This window comes from Volvox carteri (genome assembly GCF_000143455.1).
Source record: "Volvox carteri f. nagariensis unplaced genomic scaffold VOLCAscaffold_26, whole genome shotgun sequence".
In the NCBI taxonomy this organism is placed as follows: Eukaryota; Viridiplantae; Chlorophyta; class Chlorophyceae; order Chlamydomonadales; family Volvocaceae; genus Volvox; species Volvox carteri.
Genome location: NW_003307569.1, coordinates 766,050 through 790,879, shown reverse-complemented (window position 1 = coordinate 790,879; position 24,830 = coordinate 766,050). Strand labels below are relative to the sequence as shown.

The 24,830-nt window shown below is 55.7% G+C and overlaps 3 protein-coding genes across 3 annotated transcripts; 2 read left to right on the top strand and 1 right to left on the bottom strand.

Annotated features, from left to right (window-relative positions):
• Positions 1 to 259: 259 nt before the first annotated feature.
• VOLCADRAFT_109150 (uncharacterized protein) lies at positions 260 to 7,074 on the top strand (the record flags this gene model as incomplete). Its single annotated transcript, XM_002951914.1, has 10 exons — positions 260 to 502; positions 1,603 to 1,727; positions 2,015 to 2,089; positions 2,882 to 3,013; positions 3,758 to 3,829; positions 4,303 to 4,476; positions 4,625 to 4,734; positions 5,870 to 6,173; positions 6,345 to 6,482; positions 6,952 to 7,074. The coding sequence occupies exons 1-10, from the start codon at positions 376 to 378 to the stop codon at positions 7,072 to 7,074; spliced, it is 1,380 nt and encodes a 459-aa protein (XP_002951960.1). The 5' UTR covers positions 260 to 375.
• A 3,425-nt stretch (positions 7,075 to 10,499) lies between these two features.
• Positions 10,500 to 13,055, bottom strand: VOLCADRAFT_61858 (uncharacterized protein; the record flags this gene model as incomplete). Its single annotated transcript, XM_002951822.1, has 3 exons — positions 10,500 to 10,795; positions 10,841 to 11,328; positions 12,487 to 13,055. The coding sequence occupies 3 exons, from the start codon at positions 13,053 to 13,055 to the stop codon at positions 10,500 to 10,502; spliced, it is 1,353 nt and encodes a 450-aa protein (XP_002951868.1).
• A 4,525-nt stretch (positions 13,056 to 17,580) lies between these two features.
• VOLCADRAFT_61790 (uncharacterized protein) lies at positions 17,581 to 22,970 on the top strand (the record flags this gene model as incomplete). Its single annotated transcript, XM_002951913.1, has 9 exons — positions 17,581 to 18,075; positions 18,876 to 19,046; positions 19,977 to 20,024; positions 20,359 to 20,469; positions 20,831 to 20,986; positions 21,323 to 21,454; positions 21,809 to 21,926; positions 22,242 to 22,414; positions 22,839 to 22,970. Coding segments are annotated over 9 exons (1,536 nt in total), but the record flags the coding sequence as incomplete, so codon positions are not given.
• Between the last annotated feature and the right edge of the window lie 1,860 nt (positions 22,971 to 24,830).

Genomic DNA, 24,830 nt, shown 5'->3' with positions numbered 1-24,830 from the left:
AGGTCTACCTAGTCAAGCGCCCTGTATGCAAGTAAGCCCAGGGTTCTTGCAGAGCAGGAAAGTGGTATAGTCCCTTCAGCGCACGCATCAGTCTTAGGATACATCAAGACATGTTCCCATATTAGCCAAGAATATCTTTGACGACGATGGAATTAGGCCCCAACTTTGGCGCAAGACGGTTGTACGATATAACGCCCACAGCATCAACTTGGCTGAGAATGCCGATCACTTCATGATAATTTTATATACATGTTAAAGCCGGTAGGCAAGCTGCCAGTTGCGTGTATCTTATTCTTGAACGGCAACCTCTTTTTATTTGGCCTTTTTATTTGCCTACTTACTACAAGTCTGCTCTGTTCTCTTAATTAGAACAAAATGCTCCAAAGGATTGGATTACAACTTCTACATCATGGTCGGATGCTTCCTACCGTGCTGAGCCAAAGCTCAGCTGTTCTTCGCAGCTTTTCCGCCGCTCCACAGCCAGCGGAGGACACTGACACAGGTGCGTGCTTGTGTGTCTGTAACAGGAGATAGGCCGGGGACTGCCGATTGGTTGGAGCTTTTCTGCGCGGCGCAACGTGGCGCAGCACATCGCTATGCTTTCTCGTGTTGAGAAAGCAACATACTGATATCTCTACTCTAGTAACAACTGAAACATTACAACAACCCATGATACTTTTAGTACACGGTCTTGATATCTTCCGAATGAGGAGATTTCTTAACCCTTTTTTTCTTCGTGAGATGAGATGTGGGCTTCCAAAGGCAGAGCACAGCTGCCTGACTGATGTCCAAGCACGACGGGTAAAAAAAAGGGAATGTTGTGGACACAGCCCGGCACTCCTTCCTCATCCTAGGGACGTACCTGTACCCCTCACACTAAGCTAGCGGGGCCCCCTCCACACAAATGCTTCTCAACCGCTCTCCGCGTTGCGGTATGCATCGCCCGCAACGATCATATTCGCGACGTTGTTCCAACTGACGCGTTTACAATTGCCTCGGCAGTCCAACCTCGGTTCGCACGTCTGGCGAAGGCTGCCTAAGCACCGTTGCTTGGCTGCGACTCGAAAAACGCAGTCGTTCTCCCGTTTCGCCTCTTCAGAGACCGACTGTTCTTTCCTTGCCAAAGCTGGGCCCTTTCAGTCATTTCCCCTTTCCCACATCGACCAGCCGGCCGGGGGCCGCCATGGAGGTCCCCCTTTTGGCGGCTATCTATCCACCCCTTCCAGTATTTTAGACGCCGCGACTCCCCGCTCGCAATTTTGGGATTTGGGAGAACGAAGGGGTCGCTGCCACCCTTCGCTTAACATCGCTGTCCCATGCACCGCTGGTACTGCGGCAGTTATCAGTTGCTGGCGGTTGCTGACGGTTGTACCTGTCCCCCCGGTTGCTAAAAAGAGCAACCTTGGGCCGTCGTTCCGGGGCTCCTTTTCCATCCATCCATCCGTTCAGAACTTTCCCTCAGATTCTTAACTCGCCACTCTGCCCATGCCAGAATGTCCAAGCAATTGATTGATCCGCTTTTTGCCAGAAGGAGTGATTTTCCCATGATTTTCTGTTCCCATGTCTATTCCGGCCCTCATTGTAATCATAATCCTCGCACAGGGGTGCCGATCATAGAGAAGAAGGGAATCTCCCTGCGAGGTGTGCCGCTGTATCTGGACATGCAGGCCACTACGCCTATGGACCCACGGGTCATTGATGCCATGCTGCCGTTCATGACAGAGCAGGCAAGTCCGGGGGCAAAGGACTGAGGGAGGAGTCAGTGATGGTTTGGTTAGAGGAGGAAATAAAACCAGTTGGCGCTGGGATGGGGCCCGACAGCGGTTGGGCCCAACGACCTGCGTTGCCGAACGAATTCCGGCACGGGAAGGGGGGTGGAGGTTAACAAATGCCTTCCCTGCCCTTGTTGCCTTGACTCCTCCTCCGCGCTTTCCTTAGTTAACGCAATCAAGTTGATGCGATTTGACTGAACTGATGTTGATGATGTCGCAATTTGATTCCGGTCGCTCCGCAGTTCGGCAACCCACATTCCCGTACGCACCTGTACGGCTGGGAATCTGAGGAGGCGGTGGAGGACGCCCGTGCCAAGGTAGGGGGGAGAGATAAACCGTGCGTGGTGCATGGATGCACCGATGCGGCCTTCTCAACATCGCCACCTGTTGCCGTTTGCCCCCGTCTGTCTGTCTGTCTGTCTGTCTGTCTGTTCTGACTGTCTTTCCTGACCGTCTGCCAGGTTAGCGGAGTGGTCCTGGCACTGCAATAGTGCGGGCTGCATGCGCGTGGATACCACTTTCCCATCCGGGTCTATGTGCGCATGTCTCACTCTTTCTTTGCAATTCCCTCTGTCGTGCTGTGTCGCCCCGTCTGTCTGTCTGTCTGTCTGTCTGTATGCCTGTCCATTGATCTGTCTGTCTTTCTGTCCATTGGGCCTCTTTTCTGGACCAGTGAGTGGTTCCTGGGGTCGCCTTGTCTATTGCAGCCTGCTCGCCACACCGCTGCCGCCGCCTTTCCCTCCCCCTCCGCTTTCTCCTCCAACGTCTCTATAGCGCACAAGCCTGAGGGCGGTGTTGGTCTGGCTCGTCCTTTTGCTCCTTTTGCCGCTGCCACTGCCCCCACACCTGGCTCTGCGTCCCTACCTTCGTGCTTTTTAACCATCAACCTTGCGTTTTTTGCGTCAGCATCAAACCATCATCACCACCATTATCATGATTGGCTCCACCCTATGGTTCCCACACCACACACATACTTTGTTGTATCCGCACCTGCCCCATCGTGGTCCTCCCACCACCACACACACACACACAGCAGCTTCACTCGTTCGTGGTTCGTCTCTTCCCCCCCCACACACACACACGCCCACCTCCTTTTTATTCGTGTTCAGATCGCCCGGCTTATCGGAGCGGATCCCAAAGAGATCATCTTCACCAGCGGGGCTACGGAGTCCAACAACACCGCCATCAAGGGGGTCGCCACATACCACAAGGACAAGAAAAAACACGTCATCACGACGCAGGTGGGGAAAGGGCCGGGGAGAAAGGGAAAGGGGCAGAGTACTTTTTCCCTGGAAAAAGAAAAACAGGGGCAGGGGACGGATATCATTTTTGAGGATGTGGGCAGCTAGACAATAATACAGGGAAAGGAAATGGTAGCTGGATGGGGTGTGTGATGGTGCGGGGCGGGGTGGGGTGGTGGAGGTGGAGGTGGGGGAATCAAGGGGGGTGGTCGGCGTTGAGGAGGACTCGTTGTTTCCTTCCTCCTCGTGTATCCCTCTCCTTCCCAACACGTTTCTGATAGCTCGACACGTCGAGTGCTGTCTACAAGGGCTCATACCGGTGGTTCGCAAACACGGCATTTCCAAAGGGCCTCGCTCTTGGCCCCCCTCAGGGCTCAATGAATGTATGTATGTATGTATGTATGTATGTATGTATGTATGTATGTATGTATGTATGTATGTATGGGCCCACTCTTTGTTACGCGTTTGGAGAGTTACGGGTGGAGGCGTAACATACACACACAAAAAAAAACAAATACACACACAGACACGCGTGTCTTTCTTCCATACATGTCCTCGTCTTTCAACATCTGCATTTTCCCTTACGGCTACCGCCCCCGGGTGCCCGCATGTGCCATGCTCGGCCCACCTGCCGGGTAGCGGGTGCTTTAGTAAAGCCATCAGCCGACCCTCATTGCTTCTTGCTGCACCTGATCTCCATCTTCCTCTTCCCTACCTTCCCCTACCTTCCCTGTCCCGATGCAGACAGAGCACAAGTGTGTTTTGGACAGCTGCCGGTGGCTGCAGCAGCGGGGTTGGGATGTGACGTACCTACCGGTAGGATGTGGAGAGGGGGAAAGGGGTATTTGCGGTTGGGGGAACGGATGGTAAGAGGGTTAGAAGGGGGTGGTAGGGGTAGGCGGCGCTGCGTGGGGGGGAAGGGGGAAACCCTGTCCATGTCCGTACACGATGCATGGCATCCCGCATCCCCCCCCAAAAAAGCATCCGCTGTGCTGTCCCCCATTCGCGTTGACGAGCGCCCTGTATATACCTTTCCCTCCCCTTCCTTTTTACAACTTTGCATATCTGGATTTCGTAATATAATAAGGAATATTTATTTAATTGTTTTTGTTGTAAATTACAAACGAGTAACAGATTACAAAGTAAATTATACTATTTTTGTAATAACAAACAAATTCAAAATTTCGATGTTTAGACGATAACGGAAAATAATGAATATTATTAATGAATTATTGATACCGCATCACTCCTACCTGTATGTGTGTGTGTTCGCGTTTATAAAAAAATAGGTTCGCCCCGACGGCCTCCTGGATTTGAATACGTTGGAGAGCGCCATAAGGCCCGATACGGCCCTGGTCAGCGTGATGGCGGTCAACAATGAGATCGGTGTCGTACAGCCACTGAAGGAGATTGGCGAGATCTGCAGATCCAAGGGTGTGTATTTCCACACAGATGGTGCGCAGGTACGGCACTTTGTACGGCAGTACGGCTGTTTTTCCTGTTTTTTGTGCGGTATGAAGCCCGTCTCCACAGATGGGAGGGGGCAAGTGCCTAAGTGCCTAGTGTTTGTCCTCTCCCAAACCCACCGCACCTCTCCTACCCGTCCTACAGGCAGTCGGTAAGATCCCCCTGGACGTCAACGCCGCCAAAGTTGACCTCCTATCCATCAGCGGTCACAAGATCTACGGTCCCAAGGGCGTGGGGGCGCTGTACGTCAGAAGGTGAGGAACAGGAGCAGGAGGAGGCGCAGGAGAACACACCTGGAAGGATGAGAGAATGAAAGAATGAAATATAACCCCCCAACATCTCCAACATCGGCGACGGGGGGGGGATGTGGTGCACGACAGGGCACCGGATAGAGGGACCTGGGGCTTAGCGTGGTTTTTATGAGCCTTGCAGGGAGCGGGGGTTGGGCGGGTCGATGGTGGATCAACCAGCCTGCCCCGCTCCTGGTACCTCTATCCCTCTTTGTTGTGGTACCTGCCTGGTGGTACCTGCCGTACAGCCGCCTCCGAAACCCTTGCCTGCAGGCTGCCAGCTGCTCGTAAACGGTTGAGAGAAAAAAGAGCCCTAGGGCTCTTCCCCAACCGCTACAACTCACCACGGTCTTTTTCCAAAGACCTGACAGCTTAAAGACACTGTATTGAGATTCAATGGAGACCAGTGTGTGTTGGCAGTCGTCACCCGGGTGACCCCCTGGTCGGTCGAGTCGCGTTGCTTCGTGGGGGCGGACGTGTCCGTCTGGTTTTTTGTTTCAGCGGAACTAAACCCAAACCTTTCGACCCTCCCCCCTACCGCCCATGCCCCCGATATCACCCATTCCCCTGACCTCATCCCTTCGCACACAGACACACACAGACACACACAGACACACACAGACACACACAGACACACACAGACACACACAGACACACACAGACACACACAGACACACACAGACACACACAGACACACACAGACACACAGACACACACACACAGACACACACACAGACACACACAGACACACACACACAGACACACACACAGACACACACAGACACACACACACAGACACACACACACACAGACACACACACACACAGACACACACACACACAGACACACACACACACAGACACACACACACAGACACACACACAGACACACACACACAGACACACACACACAGACACACACACACACAGACACACACACACAGACACACACAGACACACACAGACACACACAGACACACACAGACACACACTCTCTGTCGCCCCCACTCTATCTTCCCGAGCGGAAAACCTAAAACCCTAAATCAAAGCTTAAATATATCTTTCCCCCCTTCATATTACCGCAATAATTCCCCCACCAGGCGCCCCCGCGTGCGCCTCGAGCCCCTCATGAGCGGCGGCGGTCAGGAGCGGGGCTTCCGCTCCGGAACCGTACCCACGCCCCTGGTGGTGGGACTGGGGGCGGCATGCGAGGTGGCCCAGCGGGAGATGGAGAAGGATCTCGCCCACGTGAAGCGGTTGGAGGAGCGGTTGCGCACGGGGATTGTTAGCCAGCTTCAGGGCGTCGTGCTGAACGGCCCGTCCGACCCGGCTCAACGCTACCCGGGAAACCTGAACTTGTCGTTCGCGTACGTGGAGGGCGAGTCGCTCATCATGGGACTCAAGGTGGGCTGTGAGGCTTTTTTAAGGAGAGCTGTGCTTTTGACCGACCGACCCGCGGGTCACGCATGGAGTGAATGCGGTTGGTCAGGGAATTCTGTTGTTCACCCCACCATCATTGATCACCCCATCCACCTCGCCGTCACAGTGCCACGATGTCACTTTGCCATGGTGCAGGAGATTGCGGTCAGCAGCGGCTCCGCGTGCACGTCGGCCTCCCTGGAGCCGTCGTACGTGCTGCGGGCGCTAGGAGTGGAGGAGGAGCTGGCACACACCAGCATCAGATACGGCATGGGGCGATTCACCACGGAAGCGGTGTGTGTGTGTGTGTGTGTGTTGTTTGGGTAACGTTGAGGGGGCGCTGAGTGAGATCCTGTTGGATCAATTGCTGGGATGCAAGCGCCCGCCCCCCACCCCACGCCCATCTTGTGGTGTCACTTGAAGGCACGAGTAGTGTGTGCCTTACGGAGGGAGCCGAAATTGATTATTATTAAAACCATCCACCACCATCTCTTCACGCGGGCAGCAGTTCCTTGATGGTTGGGGCCACATCCACCTTCCTATAACCGCCACCGTACGGCAAACCCAAGAGTCAGCCCAGACCCAAACACGTCATGCTCTTCCTACCCCGATATCTACCTACCTGTCTGTCTGTCTGTCTGTCCTACCGCCGTGCTCTCCCTCTCATCCCGCTCCCTACTTTCTTTGCACGCTTCCCCCCCGCGCTTCCCCCCTGCGCACACCGTGTGTTGGTGTATGCTTTGGTGGTACGTGTCGTGCACAGGAGGTGGATCGCGCGATCTCCATGACGGTGGACCATGTAAACAAGCTGCGGGAGATGAGTCCGTTGTGGGAGATGGTGCAGGAGGGCGTTGACCTGAAGAGCATCCAGTGGGCTCAACATTGAGGGAGGGGGGGGGCTTAGGAAGGTTGGGGGGGGGGAAAGCGAAGGGAAGGGGTTTCAAACCCCCTAGCGTCTGTAGGAGGGATGGGACGGGGGTTACGATTGTGCAAGGCCGAGGGAGTGAGTGACGAAAAGAGACGCGGGCATGTTCACAAAATAGCAGCAGTATAAAATCGCAGTAGCAGTAGCAGTAGCATGAAGAGCGCTGGCAGCAGCAAGGGGACTCGGCCGCAGACGGCGGTGATTGGAGAAAGGGCAGGTAACGGGAAAACGCTGCGCCCTTATCCCATTCCTACAGCACCAGCTGTTCTGTAATGTTTGCGTTGCAACAGCAGGGAAGGGAACGGTTAGGTTGGTTGGTAGGCCTCCTCCTGCCAACGCCGTCGCCGTATCATATATATACCAATGAACGGACTGTTGTGCGAGTGTGAAATGTACATGTATACGAGGCGAGGCGGCGGCATATGGCAAAAAATATGAAGCACATTGGACGTCCTTTTGCCTGGAGACGCGGCAGTTTTCTGGCTGGATGGAGAGCTTGGCTTTGGGGCGTTGTTTCGCTTTGGTGCAATTGAGGCAAAAGAGGCTGAAAGCTCTGTCTGACGGCGGGTAAGGGGCTCGGGGCGAGTAAGAGGCTGGATGGAGATCACGCGGGTGTCTAGGCGGCAAACATACATGTACGGAAAAGAGATACTTTGTGCCAAACAAACGCTCTGTCGACCGGGCCATTGGCCCGCAGGCTTATTAAACGGTGTTTGGGTGTTATGCGGTTTGCTTGCTGCTGACCGAAGCGACAGGTCGGCCGTGGGAGGGGGGCCGAAAGGGGGAAAGGATTTTTACAATGCCTCTTTTCAGAGCAGAGCAGGACAGGCGGATACCCAAAAGCTCTTTCCTCGTTTGTAGGCTCGAATCTAATTCTTTTTCTTTCTACTCCTACGGGCCACGATGCGCTCTGCAAATTAAGTGCCGTTGTCGATGGACGCGCGTTGATGGACAATGTCTGTGGGTGCTAGTGGTTGGTAATGTGTCCGTTGTTTTTGAATGAATGCATAAGAGGCTTTCGTCGGCCATGGTGGCTGTTGCATGCCTGTTGGGTAGGCAGGACACATACACGGAATGTTTGGGCATATGGCTTGAAGTTTTCCCAACACAAAAAAAGACAAACGAGGGTTTTGTGACGTGGTGCGGGGCAATTTGCGCCTTGACAGGTAACGTCTATGTGGCATGGTACGGCAAGCTACGTTGCTGGAAACCATGCCGGGAGCCGCGCAGCAACCCCATGTACGAGGTCTCTCAAACCCAACCGACATAAAGCCTTTAGGTCGTATCCATAGACGACGCGTGTGTCGGCAGGTACTACATCCGCGTTTCGACAAAACATATGTCCCATTCGGTGCCCGCAGTGGGATTCCACAAAGCGCTGCGGAATGTGTTTGAAAAGGCTGGAAACCCTAAAACCCTAATATGTTGTACTTTCCAGCCGCGATAAGCATCCCCATGTACGCGACCACCACCGCATGTGGCCTTACCTTTGCGGTTGATGTAAAAACCGGGTGTTAATGTTGGGAACGCTAAGCTGCGGATCTAGGGCGTGCGGTTTGAAGGATTGCCTTGAGCCCTGGCCCTTATCAGTGGATTCATGGACATTAGGTGAGGCTGGGAAGCTGCTGGCCTGCAGCAGCATACAGGTAATCTGAGTTGAGGCGTTGAGGCGCGGCAGCTTTTCGTGTGGGCGTGGCTACTATTCGGATGCGCCATCCCGCCTGAATGCGTCATGTCTCTGGCTAGGCTGCGGTTTACGGTGGGACGGGGGTTCCTCATTCTGGATAGCCGTTTAACCTGACCTGCACATGCTTCTCACTTCCCTTGGCCGTGCTGTCCGCGCATCGAGCTGAAGGTTGGCTACATCCGTGCGGTAACCCCGGGGACGGTGTAATAGATCGAGCACTGCATGGCTTCACGATTACCTCGCGCCAGCTAAGGAATGAATTAGGTTACAGAGGAACCTCATAGTTCATCGGTACTGTCCGCACTGCATTGGCCACTAAAGCAAAATACTTCTGATCCTAGCTAACAACCGCATATCGCACTCAATATATTTAGTTGCCCCCCGAGTTGTGGTGAAAGCTATGCAGTACGCTATCATCTTAGGGTAACAGATCCCGACGTGCTCGTATCAGACGTGCCCGTCCCAGGTATGGTACGCGGCAGGCGCATCGCGTGAGGCATTCCATTCACAACATCGCAGCACAGCTCCGCGTGATGTCGCACGGGTTCATGCCAACAGGTTGGGTGGTGGAACTTTTTTACTGGTACCGTGGTCATGGCCATGCGTGTTTCGAGGTTTTGCCATGCTACAAGTCAGGAAGAAGGCAATATGCTGCACCGGTTCAGGGCAAAACCTCCCTCCTCTTTTCAGTCCGTATACAGACCTGGCCAGCGAGAACAACAAAACCACCGAGCTGCCGTACCACGGGCAAGCGGTCGCACCGCTTGCACTATCGCAATTCAAACACGCTAGGGCCTTTTTCATGTCTTGTCCAACTACCGTACCCAACTAATCCTCCTCCCTACACAAAGCCAGGCAGCAGGTAACAGAAGCAATAGCAATAGCAACAACGACAAACAGAACAAGAAAACAGCCAACGGTGAGCTATGCTATGCAGCCCCTCTGAACCCAAGGATCCCTTTGCCCGGATCCGGGATCCGGGGATCCGGGGGTCCCTTTGCCCCGAACTCCGTGCTACCATGACCGCCCTCATCCTCACAGCAACCCCCACAACTTGCACACCGTGCGCACGCGACAGAAGGAAGACCGGCCTCCTTGCAATGCAGAAACAAGAACAAAGATGGTGCAGGTGCACTCACAGCAGGCGACACACGCTGTCAAGTACGAGAAGAGTGCCACAGTTTGCTCGTCTGTAAGGTCAAAACCTGTAGAAAAGAGCTGAAAGCCTGCCGAGGTCGGGATGGCCCCGGCCAAACCGACAGCTTCGCGCAACTACATGATGGGCAACGGCGAGACATACAGAAGGACCCGTGCAATCAGCGGAAGCAACCCCACTCCCCAACGACACGAATCCACTGAATTGTTGCACTTCTGTCCACGAGTACACATACCGCAGAAGCCGTGGCGCCACAGTGCCACACAATAACCAGCCATTCAAATAAGCGTCATCGTCACAACACCCACAACGACACCTTGATTGGAAGGAATGCACCCGAGTACGCTAATACAATGACCCTCATGGCCATTGTGCCTGCTGCATTCCCTCCTATCCGCTGTCAAACCTAAAAGCCCTCCCTCCCATTACCTCTGGAAAAAACCGGTCGTCCTACCCTCCCCTAGATCCTCCCCTTCCCCGAAAACCGAGTGCCCCTCGAAACCCGCGTCTCCCACTCGACACCGCAGCGTCCCCTCAGGCGACTCACGTACGGAAAGTGTACGAATTCGAGGCCGTTACATACCGGACCCATCGGTACGGGTTGTAATTCTTATCCGCCTTTTTGAGAATCTGCAGGTACTTTAGCATGATGCGGGAAGCGCTGTACATGGGAATGGTGAAACGCAGGTTCACGGGCCCTACCTCACTCCTCAGCGATGGCACATACGGCTTCTCCAATGTGAGCCTCGCCCGCAACGTAAATTCACTGCCGCCAGGGCAGCGCTTGAAGCGCCAGCGCAGCAGATGAGTCTTCTCGTTGAAGTCCCAGTTCTGTGCAGCTGCTGCTGCTGCTGCCGCCGCCGCAGCGCCGCCCTTGCCCCCACCGCCCCCGCCAGCTCCGTCCAAATCGCAGTGCACTCGCTGCACCCACCGAGGCGTCGGTACCTCCACTTCAAGGCCGCTGGAGGCCTTCTCAGCCGGGATCTCGCACCACAGCCGCAGCGTCAAAAGGGCCTTATATTCGGAGTTAGGGTCGGCGTCGACGGTGGCGTGCAGGCGGAAGGGCGGCTTAAAGCCGTGCGTCGTGCGGTAGTTCATCAACGCGAACTCGCCGTCCGGAGGTACGAGCGAGATCGTGCGATCCACATCGAAGTTCTCGAGGTTCGCCACCTCATGGAAGTTGCAGTCGTCCAGTACGACCATGTGGCCGCGCTCCGCCGCGCGATCAAGGCCATAAGGCGTGTCGCGCTTGCCGATGAGGAGGTCGTCGTTGAGCTTGATCTTTATCGGCGGGTTGCCGGCCAGGTAGCTCTTGATTTGCACAGCGCCGTCGACCTGGGCAGAGGCTATGAAGCCGCTGGCATTGAAGGTGCTGTGGACCGCGGGGCAGCGGTGGTGGCGGTTGTTGAAAGGCGGGCGGCCGGGAGAGGCGGCGGGTAACAAGGAGCAAAGGGATAGGAAGGAGGGAAGGAGGCGTAAACTTAGGTCATGGGAGATTTCAGGATCGCGGAAAAGGTCTCGACCGGTTGCGCACACAGAAGATCTCCATAACATATTATATTCATAATACAATCGTAGACGACCTGGTGGCCGTGAAGGATGCAAAGTTGGAGAATGTCTTCAGAGACCGTGATATCCAAGCACGTGGTGATAAGAGCAACGCGCGATGGCAAGAGCAAGCACGACATCACTATCAATATGAACAATCGTCATCCTGCAAGGGGAAACCCCATCCAACCAGTGATGCGGTAAGTGGGGCTCAAGTCGCGAATACTGGATGGGAGGCGGAGACTGGGGGCCGACTATGCTTGGACAGGTACGCCAGGCCGCATCCGCACATGAATGGTGCGCCCAAATCACCCACAGGCTAGCCAGGAACAGTTCCCCCCAGTTCCCCCTCTAAAGTGGCGCGTGGCGGTGTGCCACATCGTAAATAGGAGACCCCATCGTGGTGGAACTGTATGCGTAGAAATGGCTCTTGCGTTGCTGATTTCGGTACGGCCGCAGGACCCCAAAGGCATGCCGCTTCAGCAAGCAAATCTCACGCGGCCGCCGTACTGCGTTTGTACCAGGCTGTCATCCCCGGCCAGTTCGTGCCCTACTGCTCGGACACATGCGTCTTGGCTGGGTTGAGCTGGGCTTGGCCCAAGCCCCAGTTCGGCCCAAGGCCTTAACGTTCAATTAGTAGAGCTAACCTCATGTGGCGGGGGATTATGTCTGCTGTAATCAAGAAACTCAAAATACTATTCAGCAGTGCGACGCTCGGCCCGCAGGTCATAAGAGAGGAAAATTGTGATTTGGTCGGGAGAGAATGGCATTGCAGGCTGTAAGATGGAGGTGAAGGACCCCATTTTGATGAGAAACGTTTGCCACGGTAAAGCCGTCTGTTGAACCACGGGTCTGACCACGATGGACGCTAGGGATGGCTGGGAACCCATCAGCATCCCTTGGGATTGCAAGCAGACAGGAATGAAATACAACAACAGCACAGATCTAGATAGCTTGCTGGTGGCACTGCACGCGGACACACCAGGTGATGCGCTCCACGACATCCACAAAGATCTCGTCCCGCCGCTTGCCATCTGTCCTGGAGGTCTCCAAAACGCTCTTGAAGACGCCCGTGGGGCCCTTGCTGAGGCTGAAAAGAGGCTTTGCCTGGTAAAACGCCGGCGGAACTACTATCGGTTCGTTCACGACAAACTGCTTGAGCGCCTCGGTGGCGGTGCTCTGAGGGAAGCCGTAATCCACGACCTCATCTAGGAGCTCATAAATCAACACCACGTTCTTCCGGATGGCGTCTTCGCTGAGGAAACCACAATAGTCCTTGACGATCGTGCAAATTCGCCTCAGAAACTCAAGCACAAAAGATGGTGACAGATTTGTCCGTGTTGTAGCCACCAGCTGCACTCCCCCCTCTTTAATGTGCAAGTAGGTAACTCCGTCCACGTTGAACACTGGAGGTGCTTCTCCATCGCCTTCTTTCCAGAACTTCGCATTTCGAAAGAACGTCTCGGACGAGGTACGCGGCACATCACCGAGATAGTCTTTGCGGATTATCACATCTCCCCTAGATGAGAGGATATAGAATTGAGAAATCATTCGTGCTGCCCCCTCTGGGGCTCCCTAGGTTCAAGGCGCCCCAAATTATTATAAATTAGATAATTCCTTCCATTTCGATATGGCAAGCATCACGTGGGTGCGACTTCGGTCCTACCGAGGACTGTGAGCAGCAATGGGCAGCTGGCCAAAAGCTACGCGTATTGAAGACTAAAAGCAATTTGTTACAACTCATCTTCCATTGGGTCATCGTTGACTATGTACAGTACTTCTGAGTCCACTGTGACCATCACTGCAACCGTCAACGAAAGAAGGTACGGCAATCGACGGCAAAATGCAACCATCATATGCACAATTACAACTTTCTTCGCTGCTTCGTGGCAGGCGTCATCATCACTATTCATATTGCGATTAAAGATAAGCGGCCGCGCAGGTTCATGAAACAGATCAACACGCCAAGCATTTCAGCCATAGCCTAGCAAAACTCACGCGTAGCTTATAGGTTTGGGGTTTTACACCTGTGTGGTGTGGCCCCAGCGGTCCGCTTTCGTATATGTTGGCCAGACAGGCGCAGATGAGTCAGCGGAAGCAGTCCTGAAGGCCATGGCCCCTGCAGCTTGACTCGGCGGGGTAAGAGGTTTGCTGTGCTGGTGTCGACAGGGGTGCGTCGGGGCCCCAAATTCCAGGGAGTAGGCCCCCCCAAAAGACTGGGATCCCTCAGTATACTTTTCGGTATGCCCGTACGGGATATGAAGAGCTTTCGCAATCCAACGCGTGATCCTGAAACCAATTGACCATGTTTGTTTCCAGGAGGTACGGACAGGCAAACCGGGATGTGTCGCGGCGGAGCATGGTGCACGCCGCCTGCTGATTACAAATTCGCTGTGTAATGGCACCAGCCTGGCAGCTGGAAGGTATCGCATTCTTCGAGTGTTCGGCATGACCCTGGTGCGGAAAGGCGCTCCTCAGCGGCACCATGGCCATTCTCGGAAGCATGTACGAAAAGAGTGTGTTCATGTTAATTACCGCCTCCCTTGTGGGGAAAGGAAAGGTCCGGCCGTGCTTATACATCCTGATTGGCCCATATCACGAGGCGATTGAACTTGGCAGAGGCGGGTACGGAGTTACGTGCATGTCCCTATCGTTAACGGAAGAGTAATGCCATGCTGAATCACGCATCGTGGTATACGTTGTCCTCAGCGCTGAAGTCCCGTAACTGTACGCTTCTGCGTGCAGGTACTTGATCATAAGGATTCATAGGGAAGCCCGAGAGATTGTCGCGGACTACTAATCCAACGCCATTAAAGGGTTTGGCTGTGGACGATGGACGGGCGAGGTGATTGGCTGTCGGCCAGGTGACGCTGCGCACCTGCCACGGCGGACATTCCTATAGGGCGCAGGGCAAAGGAAATTTCTGTTTGAATATTGGAGGAGCCCTTGCAGGGCCGACCACAGCAGCAACAGGGCAGCGGCGCTGTAGATAATGGGCTGCATTTGCACGCGTTGCCCTGGATTTGCGTTTGGAGGTGATTGTTGTCCTTGCAACATGGTATATGCTTAGGTTTCAGAGCTTTACGGTCGGCTCCCAGTTTCAGGCCTGTTGGCGAAGTCTTTTTGATTAGCTATATTGTGTCATGCTTTCATGTAGGTTAACTACCTCATTTCACAGTTACCATGTCCTACTGTTTGTAGGACCGCGACTTCATTCGTGCGGAGTACGCATTAGTGACCGGGGCCGACTACGTGCAAGGTTAATCAACTTTTCGGGCAGCCATCGCACGTGTATGCGCCACGCAAGTTCCCGTTTCAATTATTTCAATTGTAATTCGCCGTTTTTAACCGTCTGCGTCGTCATTTGTGTGTCTCTCTGATGCCGAAGTCTGATGTGCCACAAACTCAGGAACGTTAAATTCTTTGAATTGAACGCACAATTTTTGGTTTGTACAAGACTATGGCACGGATTGCTTGGACTACGCCTTATACAGTTCCCAAACCAAGACAAAAGAAAAGAGCCGGTGCGGCAGTATTCATCCAAGATGGCCAATGAAGGGAAGACAGCCTTGACATGTACTTTTCGAATATGACGACAATGCCGACGTCGTAATGCGGTAAAGTACGTCGTGCCAACGTTGAGGAACATTCACGTCTGCAGTCTTCGCTACAAAGCGAAGTAACACCTTATAGGCTCCTCAGGTAAGTAATTTCCAGGTGCAAGGTAGCCTTTCCGCCATCCTGGCAGTTTTGAAAGACAACTGAACAACGGTACAACAGCTCACAAAATTTCGACGTTTTCAAGCGAAGGGTGCATAAAATTTTCTGATTGGATTGCATATTTCCGTGGCGCAATTGATTTCCAATCTGCCAGACAAGCTTCCGTCCCTTATGCCCACGGCCTGCCATCCAGTGGCCCCATAAAATGCAGCTGGACGCTGTACAGTTCCACACGCACTTCAGCTTTGCCTGGCCAGGTTAAATTCCTTAATTCGCATACCTCTTTGGGTCAAGGTACCAACTAGTTGGACCGGTCATGATGGGAACGAAGAGATGGAGCTGTAACGTTATCGTACACCGTTTGTATTGGATGGCGACAAGCGCAGCACCCACCCTTTACTCGTGGGCTAATGAACATCCTGGCTCGTCCGGGCCTTACGGGCTCTGAGGAGCTTGAAGCTTCCGTATGAAGTGGCCCGGATAGATAGTGCTTTTTCGACATAGGTTTTATTACTGAGAGTGATCTGTCAGTAACACCCCGCTACCCGGTCACTTCTCAGAAGTTTTCTAAAGTGGTATCTTTAAAAAGCACCAAACCCCTGACTTTTCAAATTGGAAGCGTACGCAAACTCGTTCACCAAGGTTAACTCGTCCAAGGTAGAGGAGCAAGGCGCGTGGAGAACGTCGAAGGTCACCTTGCTCGGCTGGCACAAAGCGCCACAGGCTCAGCGCGCAGCCATAAACTTGCTATCAGGCCTCCTTCGTAACCAAGGTCTACGGCGTTTTCGAGTTACTGCAGAACCCATCCACGCTAATACACATTCCAAGGACAGGGCGCGTCTTGTGCTCAATCGACCACCACTTGCTGGATATACATAAGACAATTGTTTAAAAGATATACACCATATGAATAGCTTCGACTGAGTTACTTTGGGGCGGCCTGATGCCTGGTGCCGCGGCCAAGCCTGTCTTACCTACCTTAAACCTTTCCAAGGTGCGTCTCAACAATTTAGGTTATTAACTAGTGAGCCTCAGTAACGGGTTAACGCTCTGAGATGTCTACCTCAAGGCCATGTCGCGTCACAGTGAGTAATTTTCTAGATTCCTGCGCTTCCGGTGTCAATTTAGGGCACCGGCACTATGCTTGGCATTATGCTCAACCTGATATGCCTTTATAAGGCTGGATTTGTGATGGAAAAGACTCCCGGTCAAAAGCAGAGGGTTTCACCTGGCTTGTGACCTTCGTCTGGTTGTTGTAATGCTATAATTTACACCACGGATGGAGTTATATTGTAATCCCTAGACTCTAAAACGCGCCTTCCTCACGGGCGCTTCGCAACTGGCTCTTCTGCTTCTTCTGCCCCATTTCTAGGTCAAACACGACGAACAGCCGGTCGGCCAGCAAAATGCGCCCCCACCTAGCGCACCACGCCTACATCGAAACGCTGGTGCTAGTGCTGGCCATGCGGGCGCATCAGCGGCAGGCGTACCGCAGCCACCCCCCACCGGCGGCAGTACCCACCGCTCCGGCGGCACCGCTAGCGGGCGATCCGGCGGCTTGTTGCAACCTCCGCTTCAAAACATGACCGGCGTTTCGGCCGCCGCAGGCGCCTCCTCAGGTGCACCGGGGCTGCTGCTCGCGCGGAGCAATAGCACCGAGCGCCACAGCAGCAGCAGCAGCAGCCACACCGCGAGAACCTACCGAGAGACTGCAGGCGCAGCAACGGCAGCTGCGCCGTCTGCCGCCACAGCAGGCGCCGGCACCGGCGCTTCCCATCCCTACCTCCGCCACCAAACATTCAACAGCTTGCAAAGCCCGCGCGCCGCCCCGGGAGGCGGCGGCCCCTGTGCTGGCACCGGTGCTGCTCCGTCATCCTCCTCCGGGTCAGCGACGGGACGGCCGTCGCATCTACCGTCGTTTGGCGGCAAACACCATCAGGGCGACGCCGCGTGGTACGGCCAACCGGAAGGGCAAACGACGCAATCGCTTCGGGCCTGCGTCACCTTCAACAACAACTCCTCTCTGCAACCTCAGATACAGGGACAGCACGGCGCCGCTGCTTCGGGTCAATCTGCGAGTCAGGGGGTGCAGGGGGTTCACTTGGGTCAGGCGGGGCCGGGGCATCGAGGTGGGTTTTTAGGGGCGCGGGGACAGGGCGCACAGTACGGCGTGTACGGAAGTGCATCCGCAGCGGCTTTAGGGACAAGTAACGCGCACGGCAGCGGCGGTCCTCTCCCGACGCCGCGCAGTCACCATCACACCCAACAACAACAACAGCAGCAGCAGACGACGGCGACGGCGACGACGACGACGCAATTACAGCATTTACAGCATCGGCCACAGTCGCAGCAGCAGATGCAGCAACAGCAACAACAGGCCCAGCAACAGCAACAAACGCAGCAGGCGCACAGCAAAGTCCTATCTCACGTGTCCGCGGCGGGTGACAATGCACCTTCATCTTCTCGGGCCGCATCTTTCCGAGCAGCCGCCGCCACGGGCACGGCTGCCGGCGCCGTCGGCGGCAGCGGCAGCGCCTCCACCGCCGCCCCCCCCGGCGCCAGCTCCGCCGCCACCACCACCACCGCCGCCGCAGCCGCCCGTACCGGCGGGGAGCCCAGCGCGTGGAGCAGTACGGTCTCGTCCAATTCCAGCTCCACTTGCAGCACCAGCAGTACGGCAACCGCCACGTCAGCTGCAACGTCTGCCTCCACAGCCACGAGCGCATCTACCACAACATCGGCTGCGACCGTTACCTGGGAGTCCGGATACATCACGCCCGCTCAGGCATTAAGTAGGTACTCGGAGTACATGACGCCGTACGAGCACAGCGAGGTGCTGGAGTACCCACAGGTAAGCGGGTTTCGGAGCCCCGCGAATCACTCACCTAAAAATTTCTGATCAGACGTGAGCGGCATACGGGCCCCCGCTTAAGCTGCCATCTGGGTCGGCGGATGTTCGAATCTCTGTTGGCATCTCTGTTGGGAAGGAAAGGAAAATTTGCGCTGCGGATTTGGGTTTTCGGGATTCGGCCCCGATCTGGGTCGGGCTCATTCAAATATTTAAACTCAAACCGCCTTGGCTGTATTTGTATTATTTGTGTTTGGGGAGGTACAAACCGGCGGTTTTTGAGCTCTGCCTTGGTTTGAATTTAGGTTTGAATTAAGGTTTGAATTGAAGATCCGGGCCCCAAGATCCGGATCTGGGTCGGCTGATCTGGGCCAAGGCGACCTCGATTTGGGTCACAGCTGTGTTCGTGATGGGACCGTCACGCGCGGGTCGGCTGGGGCGCTCTTCGCGTATGCGTCAGCAGCAGGAGGACCCCGATTTGGGTCGGCTTCTCTCTTAGAGGAGAAGAAGACCATGGCGAGCCTCCCGCGAGTCTGTTTTTGTGGGAAACTTCTTGACCTCTGCCGATGGTAGTACTCTCGTACAACCCAGCCATCAAATCTTGAAAAACCCGAAAAGTCTGAAACCCCCGCATCGCTGAACCCCAACACCAACTTCCCCCCGGCAACAAACCCCCAGCTCCAACCCAACGATGATGATTAGGCCGTCTGCAGTTGCGTCTGCTTTGCTTCTTACGTATGATTCCCTGATGTACGGTGTCGTACATGTCCTGTATTATAATTTCCTCTTTTGCTTGCCGCTAGGTCTATTTCGTGGGTCGTTCGTCGGCTCAGAAGGTGTCCGGCAACCCCCACAGCAGCCGCAACAACTTTGGGTACGACGATGACCGCGGTGACTATAATGTCGTACTGCACGACCATTTGACGTACCGGTTTGAGGTGCTGTCCGTCATGGGCCGCGGCTCCTTTGGCCAGGTGCGTGGCGCGAAGAGAAGAGAATCCTTTATGTACGTATGTACAGACATACATACCCCTTTATGTATGTACGTATGTACATACATACATATTGCCCCCGGGAGATCCCGGGATTGATACCCATTAGGGACAAAGTCCTTCCGATGGTGGAAGGCATTGCGCCCCTAGTTGATGGACGGTGGTCACCTGGGATAAAGTTAACCTGCGAGCCGACCAGGAACGGAGTTGGGCCGCTGTCGACCCCGGCAGATTCCGTTGGATGCTGGTGGTGGGTGCGGAACCTGAGCGATCCACTGAGAAGTTGACTAGGGTGACTGGATGAGGGTGCCCCGAAATACCGGGGAAGGCAGGGTTTCGCAGGGTAGCTGCCACGGGCGAAGATACAACCCACTGTTTCACACATCATACATACATACACGCATGCAAGGTTTTGAGAAACCGCGATGGTATCTTGGATGAATGCACCGCGGCTGCTAGCAGCTAAAATAGCGAGGGGGAGGCCATGAAGAAACAAACCTAGGAGGTATCCGGCGGGGCAGCTCCCGGGGTTGGGAGAATTACCATCACTACTTGTCTTTTGATCAACAAAGTCCTAAACCTGAATTCGACCATAATCATAAGCTCGGATTGGTGAATGGAGCCGTGGCATCCTTTTCGACGCAACGTATCACTCCTATATCACTCCTATATCACTCCTATATCACTCCTATATCACTCCTATATCACTCCTATATCACTCCTATATCACTCCTATATCACTCCTATATCACTCCTATATCACTCCTATCCTCCTTGTCTTGCAGTACATCAGCAGCTGTAGCAGTCGCAGTCGCAGTAGCAGTAAGGCGGCCCGTTGGCTGAATTATGAATGTTTCCGGCTTCCTGAGCTGAACCCCGGTTGCTGTACTCTTGTTGTACATGGTCGTACAGGTGGTTAAGGTGCACGACTTCAAGACCAACAGTATGCGGGCAATAAAGGTGTGGAGGGCGCTCAGAAGGGCAAGTTCGGTTCGTGTAGATGTACTTTAGTCGTACATGTACATGGGCCTCAATTGAGAGCAGAAATGCGACGTTATTCATTCAAAAACCTCCTTCCAGACTTTTGTCACCGATCTCCGCTGTTTGTATGTTTGTGTTATACGTTCTGGAGTTGCGTTATTCTCTTTTTTTAGAAAGGTTTATATCGTTCATTGACCTTGAGACACGTCTCACTTCAGTACGACATGCGGTACTCGTTCTCGATGGTCCCAACCCGGGCTTTTGCCCGGCCCCTCCATACTTCCCCCTTCTCCTCCCTCCCTTGCTCGCTCAGATCATTCGCAACAAGAAGCGCTTCCACCAGCAAGCTCTCGTTGAGCTGCGGGTGCTGCAAAACATCCGGGACTCGGACCCGGAGGACTCACATAACTGCGTGCACATAGGGGTAGGTGTGGGTGTGGGAATGGGGGGGAAGGAATGGGGGAGGGGAGTGGGGGGAAAATGGGTGTGGGGGGGAAATGGGAGTGGGCGGTGGAGGGGAGTGGATGTGAGCGGGTGGCGCACGTAGGCAGAGGCGTTGCTGAGCGGTTGGATGGACACGAACCTGTTTGCGCGTGTTGGTGACGGAGGCCCATGGGGGGCTGTAGGGGTTCGACCATGGGGGTCGCTAGGGGGGTTCTTTAGGTTTCCAAAGTCTCCATTTCTCTTATTAACCGGGTTGTTGCAATATTCCTCTTCCTCCTCCTGCTTCTCCTGCTTCTCCTGCTTCTCCGCTAAAGCCCTCCACCCGGCAAAACTCGGCGCAGGAACATTTCTACTTCCGCAACCACCTGTGCATCAACTTTGAGCTGCTGTCAATCAACCTGTACGACTTCATCAAGCAGAACAACTTCATGGGGCTCAACCTGGGCCTTATCCGCCGCTTCGCCCATCAGATCCTGGTATCGCTGCGGTACATGAAGGTACGACATGCACGTCGTCTGTGATCGAGGGCCCGATGAAGGGCGCATGTCGTAATTCTTTGTTTTGGTAGATAAAATCTGGTGCGAATGGCTGTGTACGGCACCTAAAAAAGAGAGGATTACCAGCACAAGAAACAACAACACAAAACCTCGGCCCTTTCAAATTGACACCGTTACAATTGCCACCAAGCTCCGCCAACCGCCAACCGCTAACCGCCTTCTGGCCTCTACTTACGTCATGACCCTGCCCCTGTTCCCCCCACTTACACTTCGTGGTTCGTCTTTCCCCCACTTACCCCTTGCCTATGTTCCGTACATTCATGCACATTCTCACAGCAATTGCGGCTCATTCACTGCGACTTGAAGCCGGAAAACATTCTGTTACGGCAACCCAACCGCTCCGCCATTAAAGTCATCGACTTTGGCTCGTCCTGCTACGTGGACGAGCGAATCTACACGTACATCCAGGTACGGCAGTACGGTGATCGGCATCACACCAGCTCCGGAACCGGTACCCATCCTGCATATGTGCGCATGAGTCAAAGCCAAAAAATGTGAGGTAGCGAAAAAAACCTAATTGCAATTGTGACGAGGAGAAAAACGATGGCAAACGGTTTATATCTAACACCAGCACTAACGCAACGTAACACAGCTCAATGGCGACCAAAACCCCCACCCCGGCAGAGTACTCTTGCTTCAGGCCCTGCCATCGCCACCTCTCTCTCTCTCACATACACACACACACACACACACTTCTAACCGCCTCCCCTCCCCTCACCCTCTCCAACCCGCCCTCCTGCAATGCTGCCCCCGGTGTGACAGAGCCGGTTCTACCGCTCCCCCGAGGTCATTCTCGGGGCGCCGTACGGTACGGAAATCGACATGTGGAGCCTGGGTTGCATCCTGGCGGAGCTGTACACGGGCTACCCCCTCTTCCCGGGTCAGTCTGGCGGGATGGACAGATAGACATACAGACAGAGATACGCATATATACATATATACATACATATACACACATAATCTGTGCATGTATATACATATCAGTATTCATGCTTGCATGGCTAGGGTTTTGAAATGCAAAGTGTAGATACAGTATCCACTTTAGGCCTGCGTCTCTTAGGGCGATGATGTTGCCATTCTCATCCTCCTCGACCTCCTCCTCCTCCTCCCCCAGCCGATGCCTACCCCTCCCTCCATTCCCTCCCCTCCATTCCCCCCCCTCCCCCCCCTCCCTCCCCTCCCTCTTCTCTTGCAGGTGAGGACGAGATGGAGCAGCTGGCTTGCATCATGGAGATCTGGGGCCCCCCACCTAAGGAGCTGCTGGAGGCGGCCTCGCGCAGGAAGCTGTTCTTCGACTCGGCGGGCAACCCGCGCCTGCAACCCAACAGCCAGGGCCGTACGCGGATGCCGGGGAGCAAAACACTGCAGGTGCAGGTGGCGGAGAGGGAGGCGGGGGAGGGAGGCGGGGAAAGAGGGGGGAAAGAGGTGCGGGGGGGGGGGGAGGTAGTCCGCTGAGAGGAGGATTTCAAGGAGGAGCTGAAGTGGGTGTTGGTAGAGAGACGTGGCTTGTGTATGTGTATGTATGTATGTATGTGTATGTATGTGTGCATGTGTGGAAGGGGGGGGAATCTTGGTGGGAGGTTGCGAGAGGCAGCGGATGACCTCTTGCTTGCTTGTCAACATGTCAAAAAGGACGCAGCGGCAGGGGGGGTGGGGTTGGGCAGTGGGGGCCTGGGAAGAGGCCTGAGCGGCGGGGCTCTCCTAAACACACGGTCCGTGCTCCCTTGCAACGGAATCCTCTCTCCCACCAACCACTAACTACCAACCGCCTAACCGCTCAACCCACTCGCAGGCGGTTCTCAAGTGTAGCGACCCGGGCTTTCTGGACCTCATGGAGAAGCTGCTACGCTGGGATCCCGCAACTCGCATTACTCCGGAGCAGGCGCTGCAGCACGTCTGGATTATGGATCAGAACCCTTCCCCCACATCAAGCCGCGGAGGGGCGGCAGCAGCAGCGGCGGCAGGCGGCGGCGGCGGCCACCACGCACAGGCTGCTGGGAGTGCCGCGGCGGCAGCTCGAGCTGCCGCCGCCGCGGCCGCCGCCGCCGTCGCCGGCGAGAAACCGCCACAGCTGCCGCCACAGCTGCCGCCGCAGCAGCAAGTTGTGACGGGCGGAACCGGTGCTCTAACGGGAGCTGTAGTTGCGGCGACGGCGCAAAAACAGCAGCAAGGTCAGCAGCCGACGGCGACGGCGGCGGGCTTGAAGGCGGAAAGCGGCGGCGGTGGCGGTTTCGCGCCATCAAGGTACGACCCTATCGGCGCTGCAGCAGCAGCGGCCGCTGCCGTCGCGGCGGCCACCGCGGCGTCTGCGGCCGCGGCGGCGGCGTCCGCCGGCGTGACGATGCCGCGAGTGCCCATGACCGATAGCGCTATGGGCCACCATGCGGTGTGCGCCGTGGGGGGGTTTCGGAGCCCGAAAGGAGCCCGCGGAAGCGGTACAGACGACGGTGCCGTCGTTACAGGGGGTGCAGAAACCCCGCCGTCGCGCGGCAGCTGGGCGCCGGGTGTCTCTGCCGCCGCCAGCGGCAGCGGCAGCGGCGTAGGTAACGGCAGTGGCGGGCTTTCAACGTCAGGGCGTTCCCATGTCGTACCGGTGGGCGAGACGCAAGTGCCGGGGCTTGGATCCACACTACTGACGTCAGAGCCGCCGCCACCGCCGCCGATGGCGGGGGGCGTGGTAGTCCCAAACCTGGATTTCGCCGCGCTTCGGGCGTCTACGGGCCACGGTACGGCAGACGATGGGCCGCTGCCGTCGGCAACGGCGGCGGCGTTGATGACGCCGCGTGGACAGCAGCTACAGCCCTCGCACCACCACTTCCAACATCAGCCTCACCCCCCAGCGCTACCTTTCCGATCCGACGGAGCGGCATTGCAGCCGACACCGATTTCCGTGAACTCACCGCGAAATGCCGGTGGTGGTGGTGGCGGCGGCGCCGGCGCCGGACCGCACATCCCGCGCGGCGGCGGCGGCGGCGGCGGCGCCAACGGCAGCGGCACTGCAGTCAGGCCGTCCTTGCCGGTTCCGGTGACTGGCGCGGCGGCGGCACCGTCGTCTGCTGGGAGCCATGGGTACGGCAGCCCTACCTTTGGCGGCGGCAGCGCCGCAGTGCAACGCCTAGCATCGTACGCCGCCGCGCCACCGCCCTCATCTTCGTCGTCAGCAGCTGCGGTGGCGGCGGTGGCGGCGGCGGCGGCGGGAGCTTCCGTCGTTGAGTCTCATGCAGCGTCGTCGCACTCCGTCAGCCACTCACGCACCCACTCAAGACGTAGTTTCGGAACGCTGCCTGGGAGCTTGCTGGCGGCAGCTGCAGGCGGAGGTGTCCCGGGTGGTGGGGCGGCAGGTTGCGGTTCCGGAGCTGCGGCGCCGTCAGGTGGTGTTTTTCCGCCGGAGCCGGGGCAAAGCAGCGGCAATGCCGGCGGGCAGCAATTTGGCGGAGCAGTAGCAGCTGTAGCCGGCCCTGGCGGCGGCGGCGGCGGCGGCGGCAGTAGCGGATATTTGCCCACGTTGACGACACCTCGTCGTTAACATCACCATCGTCATCACCATATCATTATCATCACCATCATCATCATCATCATCGTCGTCATCATCATCGTCATCGTCATCATCATCATCATCGTCATCATCATCATCACCCGCACTGCCCCTTTTTTGCTGTTGCGCTGTGTTGCTCGGCGCTCGTCCCCAACATGACGTTGCTGTTGTTCGTTGCTTCAGTTGCTTTGATAAGACGTTGTGGGCGTTGTGGTGGGCCTTTTTCGGATCCAGCAGCTCTGGCTTTCG